This window comes from Cottoperca gobio, chromosome 21 (assembly GCF_900634415.1).
Source record: "Cottoperca gobio chromosome 21, fCotGob3.1, whole genome shotgun sequence".
Lineage (NCBI taxonomy): Eukaryota > Metazoa > Chordata > Actinopteri > Perciformes > Bovichtidae > Cottoperca > Cottoperca gobio.
This window is the reverse complement of record NC_041375.1, coordinates 5,027,871-5,038,555: the sequence shown is the minus strand read 5'-3', so window position 1 is coordinate 5,038,555 and position 10,685 is coordinate 5,027,871. Positions and strand designations below refer to the sequence as shown.

The 10,685-nt window shown below is 43.4% G+C and overlaps 1 protein-coding gene across 1 annotated transcript; it reads left to right on the top strand.

Moving 5' to 3' along the window:
- Positions 1-6,534: 6,534 nt before the first annotated feature.
- Positions 6,535-10,229, top strand: mstnb (myostatin b). Its single transcript, XM_029459502.1, has 3 exons — positions 6,535-6,997; positions 7,311-7,681; positions 8,522-10,229. Exons 1-3 carry the CDS (start codon positions 6,619-6,621, stop codon positions 8,900-8,902), a joined length of 1,131 nt encoding a protein of 376 aa, XP_029315362.1. The 5' UTR covers positions 6,535-6,618; the 3' UTR covers positions 8,903-10,229.
- The last annotated feature ends 456 nt before the right edge of the window (positions 10,230-10,685 follow it).

Sequence of the window (10,685 nt, the reverse complement as noted above, 5' to 3'; positions counted from 1 at the left end):
TTAAACGATGACAGAAAACACCTGCAACTATTCGTGATCATCGATTAGTTGTCTTAGTTCTTAACCGGTTCCACCAAATGTCGTCTTTGGGTTTTGGACTTGCATTGTTTTTTATTATCAATTAATCTGTCAATTAAATGTCTATAAATTGTCAGAAAATGGTTGACTAAAAGAAGCTATCACAATAACCCTGTGGGAACGGGCCTTTTTCACTATTGTCTGACATTTTACAGAAAGAAGGGTTACTTCAGATGGCAGATTAATTGATAGTAAAATGTAATTGTTAGTGGCAGTCCTAATCTAATCTGTATCACAGGGCTCTGCAGCCTTCCAGACCCTGCACCTCAGGGAACCTTTCCTGCTGAAGAATAAATCCTCTAAAACATGTTGGTGGCCAATTTAGCAGCAACACCCACCTGCTGGTATTAAATAATTTAAAATGGGTGACCTTAAAAAACAAAAGGCAGCCTTTCCATCGGTGTTAAAAGCATCAACAGGAACGGCAGACGTTCACATCGGAGCAGATTTACAACCTTCATGGCTCTCTGAAGGACAACCACAAAATGTGATCTTTACCAGAGTTACAAAAGCTGAATCTCCTGCAAATTTGTAATCAAGGTGGATACCATCATTTGGTAAAATCTCTTTTTTCTCAGTAATGACATCACAGTAAAGCCTGACATCAACATTATGGCAACATCTTAGATGTATAGCCTAAGAAATAGATTGGTGTTGGTATTCTCAATGTCATTAAAAGCAGCTTGTAAAAAGAAAAAAGACTCCTTATCGTCCAGCATGTGGACTGTAAAGAACCTGCGCATACGTTCACATTCTCCTCTCCTGCTGATAGTAGGCCTTTTGTTTTGTTTTTAAAGCCCAACATTTACAGAAAACAATGTTCAGCACAACAGGGACATTCGCCTTTATCATTTTATCTGAAGCTAAACAAATGAGCTCAGATAAAGGATGAGGAATATGACGTGTCGTCTCTAATCTTTAGTGTGTTCACAACATGTTTGGAACGACCCCAACAGATTAATCTGTCCACGCGGATTATGTTGTAGGAGGTGGTCCTCACTGAAATGGCAGTTTCAGACAGCACTGAAGCAAATGTATTGGTTAGACTTCCCAACACAATGTGCCACACTCATCTGTACTGTATGTACTGGCCAGTGCTCTGTTAATACAGTTACTGTAATGGAGAAGGCAAGTGGAGAGAGAAACACCCTGCCACTGTTGTATATGGCTCATCAACTTGTGTGGAAGCATTCAGTAATGTTCTATTTCTATAATACATCATAAACATACTTATAATGCGTTATAATCTGTTATAAGCACTCTGCTTTATACCACAGGATAGTTAATGGACAATGCATTACAACAATGGGAGTTATAATACACGATGAGTCATTATAAAATGCTTTATAATGTGTTGTAATAAAGCATTATGAAGATTTATTAGTGCTTTTAACTAATTATACAGTGCTATAAACAGATTATAATGCAACATAAGTGTGTTTATGATGCATTATAGAGATAAAATAGTTACCAAGTATTCTCACCGTCACTGGTTCCTACTGTTGTGATATTAACTTGAACTCTATTCAAAGCTGTTATCACTGCTAATGCTTGAGTGGCAGTTTAAGTGTTTAAGTGTCAATGCTTTGCTGTAGGGACTAGCTAGCAATGTGATTTGGGAAAATCCCAATGACATCATTTAGAGTAGCTGTGCACAGATCTGCAGAGAAGCTACATCTCTGTCCAGTGAACACAGAGCAGACCTGTAGACTGTCATACAGCTCATAGTAACATTCATTAAGGGCTTTGGCGGTTGTGAGCCTCTATTCCAAATTAATCTACTCTGTCCCCTGGTTCGTATGGTTTCCCTCTATTATGTAACAGCACCACACTGTTTGAAGAAGTCACAGACAGACTGGATTGAAATGCTATGTGTTTCGAGGTTTGCATATTTGTGCGTTTGTCCTCTATAGGGCAGTATTTCTCAGTTAGGCATTGTACAATAACAACATGTTGACAAAAAACTAGGCCTACAACACTTTAATGAAAACCAACTCCAGTTTGGTTGACGAGCCAAATCCTGTTTGAAAAGTCAATCCTTTCTCGTGCCCTGCTCTCTTTGTGGCTGAGAGGCCAGCAGGTCCAACTGCTCCCAAACTGTGACTATACAGAATATCCTGCAGTGCAAGAAATATCATTCGTGCACAGCCTCATGGCAGTGTGAGAAGCAGAGCCGAGGAAGAAGCTCCTCTTTGCAGCTCGGCCACAGGATCTCCAGGGAAGCCATTAATGGAGGACGTCAGCCCGAGGAGCTTTTTGTCAAACCAGCAGGAGCTGGACAGCTAGGCGTGTTTCTGACCTGCTGATACCAGTGAGGGTTTTTAAGTGAGGGTCTTCACCAAATCAAGGAATCTATTAATAACTTCCTCCGTAAGAGGAGGGACATCAGGGCCCTGGGGCAGGATTGATGGCCGGGATAAGACTTTCACTGGCAGGGTAGAACATTACAATTCCAGGCAATATCTGATAGGATTTCTTGCTTTGTGTTATGAGTCCAGCCACAGAGAGCCAACACATACTGGGAGAGGGAACACATACGGTCTGAGAAACATGATATCCAGCTGAAGACCACCAGGCTCCAGCTTTTACAGATAATCACAGGAATGTGAGCGGGATGCTTTGGGGGAGGAGGAGGGTTTTTAGGTTCAATCCCAGTGTAATCCAATTCAAAAGTAGGTCAAAACTGAATTACTGGCAGCTCATTCATACTCCTGCTCACAACAGAATGAAGGTGTTTATTGGCCTTGTTTAAATCACCTCCAGTATCAAGGTCCTGGCTCGGCCCGGCCTTCCCTCTGAGACATCCCTTCCCATGTCATGGCACGTCGCATTCAATGTAGGGGATGTCACCGTAGCGGCGGTCTATCTCCACCCACTGCTGCACGGCCCGGGCCACGATCTCTTCGGACAGCCTCTGGGCGTACTCCAGCAGCACGGGGTTGGCCTTAGGGGAGCTCTCCGTCGAGCCCTTCTCCGAGTGGACCAGGTAGGCTTTCTCGCCCCTCGCTTTGCCTTCCACTGTGGAGTTTGCATTTTGGGCTGCGGAGTCGCTCCTCTTGGATTTGACGCACCCCATACTCTGGAGGATGTTGCATTGATTTACTGTAGGATGGGAGGTGTGCGGTGGCAGCAAGGTGCGAGAGTCGGTTAAATCTCGTACATCAATGTTTTCAATTCGATTCAGGAAGCCAGCGGCCTGTACATCTTAGAAGCTCTGTGCTTCCTCTCGACCTCTCTCAGCTGCAGTCGCCTCTGTGCTCTGGTCATCCACTCCCCCTCTCATCCATGTCTGAGTGCCAACGTGAGACGATCAGTATTACACAGTAGAGGGTGGTGATTTAGAAGGCGCAGGGGGCCCATCCCTGTGTGAAAAAGGCAGTCCTGCTCCCTTGCTGGCTAGAACTCATTGCTCCCTCAACTGCAAAGAGAAAGAGACAGAGGGAGGATTTCAGTGATTTTATTTCCATCAGAGGCCTATATGAAACTACGTGACCCAGGCTAGAGGTCAAGCCTTCAGGTGGCTCACCTTTAAACTGCTCCTCTTGCACATCAAGTGTCCCCCCCCCTACCTCAGTGTTTTATGGCTCAGTCCCTCGCCCTATTTTCTATTGTATGGCACGCGACGTCTGTCTCTAGCTTGAGTGCACTGATGCTGTTTTGTTGTAAGCCTATCTCCCATCTGTTCCACTAACAGAGCCTCACAGCCTGATTCTCACTGACAGCTCATTTTCTAGCACTACAGGCACACACAGCAAACATGTGCTTCATTCAGAAAAGCTGCACAACACGCAGGCCGTGAATGATTTATGCAGAGCAGGGAGCCTCCCTGTGAGTATAAACAACATTTTGGAGGTGCACACGTCAACACAGGAACTGTCACAAAACCCTGTGCCAGATCTCATATTGCATTACTAGTGGTAAACATGTCTTAATGTTAATGTACAGCACAAGTGTGAGCACATCCATTAGCTGTCAGACAGGCTCATGGGATTTGGAATAAACCTGATAACTGACTTCTTTGAACAACAGTCCAAACCTCGGAGCCTCAGTGGAAATAGCAAACATGAGATTAAAAATGCATATGTCAACAGAACGTGCTGTGATCCTGTGGAGCTGCACATACTTTTACCAGAGTGGATAATGCGGCGGGTTTGTCTCCATTCCAACAAATAAAAATAATAATCCAGCGACAGAAGAAATAACCCAAGGTCGTTCAAGTAAAAAATGATCCGGACATCATCTGGTGTTGCGCCGGTTCTTCTGCTGCCTCCTCCTCCTCAGCTCTTCAAACAGCATCCGAGTGATTTCAACTTGAACGTTATTGATTGTGTGAGAAACAATTATCTCCCAAATTGCTGCTTCCGTTACTGTAGAGGATGAAGTGATCCGCACTAGAGCAAAAAATAATCTGGGACGGCAGACGCTCTCCGTGTTGCCTTCACGCCGGTCAACGCCGAGTGGAGATCCTCAGCAGAGAGAGAGAGAGAGAGAAATGAGATGTCTGGACTGACTTCAGCACAACGACTCTCCACGGCAACTCCCGAGCTGCCTCGGTGCTCCGGCGGAGAGCGAGTCCGAGGTCTGCGCACTGACTCACAGCGAGTGTGCACCGCCGCGGGCTGGTGCTACTCTGCCATCTGGCGGCCACACTGAGAACTGTGTGGGACAACCATTGTTAATTACACTCTCCACCAGTGTTGAGGAAGTTACTTTGGAAGCGTCACACTGGAAGAAGTTGAACTACAGCAAAGCCACCCTCGGGAGAAATCTAGTGTGGTTAATTAAAGCTACTTAGAACAAGTACTTCAAACGACTTGGACGAAATTGTTAATGTACAACGTCACAAAAATAATGCAAAAAAATGCGACTCAATTAAGATTATAAAAGTGTCCATGTGTTCCCAGGTCATACACACACACAGAGAACAGCAGACACAAATAAGACAACTGAAGGCCCCGGAGAAAATGAGAAATAGTTACTTCTCCACCTGCAGTCTAATTAACAGAAACATACCGCCGCCTGTCTCGTGATTGGTGGAACAAAATGACAATCAATTAAACAACCAATCAGAACTATAGGCCTATTAGTGGGCCCGTTCACATAATCTTTGTTAATCAGAAATTGGCTAGTCAAAGTTAGTTTGGATTTTAACTAGTATCTCATAATGAGAAGTAAAGCCCAAGTATATAGCAATTTTGACTCGACATGAGATTCTCAATTTCCTGCTGGGAATTATCAGAACGTAAGTAATATTAGTATAAGCCTACACTTGTTTTAAATAATACTTATGTTATGATGAAAGCAATTTGTCAAGGTACACATAAACAATAGGCTAATATAAGTAGCTAAGTATACCAATTAATGAAACAACCTCTGGTATCTATGTTGCCTTTATTAAATTCTAACGTATATGCTCTTATTCCTTAATAGCCATGCGTTTGATGACTTGCTTTATAAGATGCATTTCATTGACTTAATAAATTCACTTCTGATTATTAGAGTACTAATTAATGGTTTATCAGTCCCTGTATTTGGAGCATTTGGTCTTTGGCGGCCCACGTGTTCCATGCTGCCTCCATGATGTCATGCTGCCATGCATGAAGGTCACACTTTGAGAGAGGTCAGTAGACTCTGGATGCACCTGGAGTAATCCAACGTGTTCGGTTCAGGATCACTACTCTCCAAGATTTCCAGTCATCTTACTTTTCAAATCAGGCTGCCGATGATAGCCTTTCTCATGTGAATAATGTGATCTTGCCACACGATGGCGCTATCCTCTCATATGCTACAACAGGCTCCAACAAGTGGATTTGGGGTTTTCGTTATCTTTGCTGATTTTTTTAAATCCTTGTACGGGGAACGATGTATTTTCACTTTTTATGTTACATGGGTCGATAATCACTTCCTCAAAGGGGAACCTGGTCCAAACAGCCGACACATCGGGAAGGACTTGCCATGGCTAAAATTGTTATTTTTTTAGTTTTAGTTTATGACCAAGTAGATTTTCACGTACAAATAGTTTTTCTTTAGTGTATTGGAACATAACATAGAAAGAGAACATTACATTAAAAGTAAAAGCAAGTATCAAAATAAGAAACACATATAGAAGAGAAGAAAATGACAATAACATGAAAAAATACTATAACAATATGTGCAATATATCTGAATTTAAATGAAAGCTTCTCAAGGATTACATGTATTTCAACGCTTATTGCCCAATCATTGTAAAAAAAAACAAAAAAGAAGTGAATTTCTCCATCTGTGGACACGTTCAGCGCAAGATAACAGTCTCCATCCCTTTATGGTTTGACAACGAAAACATTTTTTCATGTCAGTCGGTTAAAATTCATTGTTGCCTGTCCAGCCAATCATAGTTTTTGACGACACAAAAGAGGCTAAAGTTGGAGTATAAAAAGGTGTGCGCTAATAAAGTATGATGCCTATCAGTGAGGGACTTTAATCCAAACCCAGTCCAGCCGCGCATTAGGTTCAGCACACACCAGAGGATCTTTTTAAACCAAACTGCACACCTTAGAGACAATGCATCTGTCTCAGATTGTGCTGTATTTTAGCTTGCTGATTGCTTTGGCTCCAGTAGTTTTGAGTGACCAAGAGACGCACCAGCAGCCCTCCGCTACCAGCCCAGAAGACACGGAGCAGTGCGCTACCTGCGAGGTCCGGCAGCAGATTAAAACCATGCGACTAAACGCGATTAAATCTCAGATTTTGAGCAAACTGCGAATGAAAGAAGCTCCTAATATCAGCCGAGACATAGTGAAGCAGCTCCTGCCCAAAGCGCCGCCGCTGCAGCAGCTTCTCGACCAGTACGACGTGCTGGGAGATGACAACAGGGATGTGGTTATGGAGGACGACGACGAGCATGCCATCACGGAGACAATAATGATGATGGCCACTGAACGTAAGTTTTTATTTCGCTTTTTTTGCATGGTGAGAAGGGCACGCTCAGATAGGTTACACACGGAACAGAGCGCACGGGACACGCAGTTTATTTTGACAACACGTAACTTAGACAGGTTTTGATATTGGAAAATGTTTTAAAACGATTGTATGACGCACAGATTGTACTGTGTTGTAAACTTGTTCAGCCCTCTTCAAGGGTTCAGAAGTCATGACAAGGGATTTTTTTATTTACATCAGTTTATTTCTGTCTGTAAACTTCAATCACACACGGTCATTAAACATGTATCTCTCCGTTCCCCGTCTCTCTACAGCCGAGTCCATCGTCCAAGTGGATGGGGAACCAAAGTGCTGCTTTTTCTCTTTTACTCAAAAGTTTCAAGCCAGTCGCATAGTCCAGGCTCAACTTTGGGTTCATCTGCGCCCGGCGGATGAGGCGACTACTGTGTTCCTGCAAATCTCCCGCCTGACGCCGGTCACAGACGGGAGCAGGCACATACGCATCCGCTCCCTGAAGATCGACGTGAATGCTGGGGTCAGCTCTTGGCAAAGTATAGACGTCAAACAAGTGCTGGCTGTGTGGCTGCGGCAGCCGGAGACCAACTGGGGCATCGAGATTAACGCCTTCGATTCGAGGGGAAATGACTTGGCCGTGACCTCCACAGAGCCTGGAGAGGAAGGACTGGTGAGCTGGACCTTTTATTTTACATTAAACTGAAAGTTTATGATCAAGTTTTTACTATGAGTGATAACAAACAGTTTATCTAATCAGATCGTGTTTATTTACTGCTGCAGCAGCTAAATTAGCTCATTATATCTGGGACCAGATTACAGTCATTTGACCATCCAGTATGAAACAAAATAAGTTTTAAAAGTCCAGTTTCTATTTTGTTTTTAAAAACCATTTTGGATTCTCGATTGTACCGTCCTGAGGTTTTAGTGTGCAGAGAGGCTTTGCAGAGTCAGCAGGAGGTTAAACATTCATGCATTTTACTGCTGGAAGAGGGAATCAAGATTTAAGACTTTTGAAAGCTATTAATCAACACAGACTCCATGCAGGCGCACACCTGCATCTGGACACATGCCCAGTCCACAATAACCTCACATCTTATTGCTTGATTACATAAACGTTCACCTGCCCCACATTCCTCTTAGTATTCTGTGTGACTGTGCAAATCAGAGTAATTGCCTGCATGCATACGCGCACACACACACACACACACACACACACACACACACACACACACACACACACACACACACACACACTATCAATGACAAACACTTATCATACGGCTCAAATACTGGCACCGCTCTGGAGCAATTAGAATACCTAGACGGCTGTGGTTAACCAACCATCAGATGATTTAATTTCTTTAAAACTCAAAGTTTCATAATATTATCGTCCCATGTTTGAAAGCCAGCTGCCAAAGGCCACTAGATTAAAAGATGTAAAATTAATGTTGTCATCAACCTTTGCAAACCAGCTGTTGTGAAAGTATTCACACACGCTCTGTCGTTGCAGCAACCATTCATGGAGGTGAAGATCTCAGAGGGCCCCAAGCGTGCGAGGAGAGACTCGGGCCTGGACTGTGATGAGAACTCTTCAGAGTCCCGCTGCTGCCGTTACCCGCTCACAGTGGACTTTGAAGACTTTGGCTGGGACTGGATTATTGCCCCAAAGCGCTACAAGGCCAACTATTGCTCCGGGGAGTGTGAGTACATGCACTTGCAGAAGTATCCGCACACCCACCTGGTAAACAAGGCCAACCCCAGAGGGACCGCGGGACCGTGCTGCACCCCCACCAAGATGTCGCCCATCAACATGCTCTACTTTAACCGAAAAGAGCAGATAATCTACGGCAAGATCCCGTCCATGGTGGTGGACCGTTGTGGATGCTCTTGAGTTGAGACGGAGACCCTGGAGAGAGGGAGGGGAGGACGGAGGAGCTGCGGCTCAGTCCGCCTTCCAACTTCAGACTTTTTGACACAACCAATCCACCAGTTCCAATGCTTTCCTGCAGAACACGGTGCCATAGAACCAGAGTAGAAGCCACAAACAGCCCGACCTTCCCTCAGGGCAGTGCTTTCACAACTGCCATAGCTCTTACTTTTCTTTTCACCAGTGAAATCTTAGCCATAGAGGCTTGAAGTCAGATGGCTGCGGAAAAACATACACACGCACTCACACACATGCTGGACCTTGGAGTGAATGTAGGCAGAAACGATCAAAGTTATCCAAAAACTCTGTGTTCTGTGCTGTCCATTTATACACACATGCCGACAGATTATACTCGTACGCCATCCACTCCACTCTACTCGTAACCAACATACAAGCTGTTACACTTTTAGCTAAACTATGTGTTTGTGATAATCATTTTTCAAGTTATGTTTTCAGAGTGAAACCAGGAATCCTCATCCTCCTCACTCTCTGGAAGTGCATGGAAAAACACTGCTGGAGACTCTTTAGAGTGGTATTTCACACCGGTGGAACATGTTTTACTACACAAAGGTTCATAGCAGTCAATAAAAAGATGAAAACTGGCTGAAAACCTTTAGTCACTCCCACTTTATTACTGCACCCTATAAAATCCCAGCCAAAAATTGCAAAACTTACTCATTTGGAAAATCCTCCTTGCTGTATTGGATTAAAATTAAAATCCTAAATACAGGTGGAGACGTGGTGATTATTCATTCTTGAGATCTTATTGTCACAAAAATGTTCCACCAGGGTGACGTACCACTTAAGGTCTTGACACATCTTCATGTACTCAAACATACCCGACCGAGGAGCGTTCTTGCTCAGTCATAATCTTCACTCTTCGACAAAACAGCCAGACCTGCCCGATACACTTGAATTATTCTGATTGTAAATTCACATTACTGGACGGAAGGACTTGAACTGAAGGCACAATGAATGCAGCCTACAAATGAAAAATGTGTTTAAGACAGAGAAAACGGATTGTCGAGATGTATGAATGTTGAGATCATGCTTAAACTCTGTCAACACAACACAGTTTGCACTATGGCACACCAATAGAAAGAATTGGTTGCTACAAAAGTTGTAAAAACTGATTTTGATATGTTTGCTAATTTGTATTGTATACATATGCCATTGTTTCCATTTGGAGTTGCCTTTCTAAACCACTGTTGGTAAATGTATAAAACCACAATCTAGCAAGATAAAAGATGTAATACAGCAACTCTATATACTTGTTTTAACAAATAAAGTTTCTCGCTTGTTTGTTGAGTACTGTTTCTTTGAGTATTTTGTTCCTGCTTTACATTCAGACAGTATGTCCTACCAACAGCGCTTCACAAGAAGCAAGGATAATCATTTTCTATAAGTCTTTAGTTATACGTGGAGGACAATGTCCTCTTCCATAAATCATGCACAATATGAAATCACCCCTTGTAACTATTCAACCTAATTTTACTGCAGTCTATCATGACTTGATGTTCCAGTAGCACCACAACCTGAACCTGAACATCGAAGCACCATTTCACACTTGAGCAGCTGAGAATCTTTATGTCTTCAACGACTGGTGTAAACCAATAGGTAGGCAATGTGTGAGTGTGTGCACTGGGTGTATTGGTGTGTGGAGAAAAGTAATATACACGCACACGCACATATGCCTGTTTTATCACAAGCGCAATTTCCCTGACTTTGCTTTTTATCCAGTGAAGGG

Excerpts from the sequence above, each read along its gene's own strand:
- mstnb (XM_029459502.1), top strand. The coding sequence starts at position 6,619 with ATGCATCTGTCTCAGATTGTGCTGTATTTTAGCTTGCTGATTGCTTTG. Across the intron at positions 6,998-7,310 it reads AATGATGATGGCCACTGAAC|CCGAGTCCATCGTCCAAGTG; the intron begins GTAAGTTTTTAT and ends GTCTCTCTACAG. Across the intron at positions 7,682-8,521 it reads AGCCTGGAGAGGAAGGACTG|CAACCATTCATGGAGGTGAA; the intron begins GTGAGCTGGACC and ends CTGTCGTTGCAG.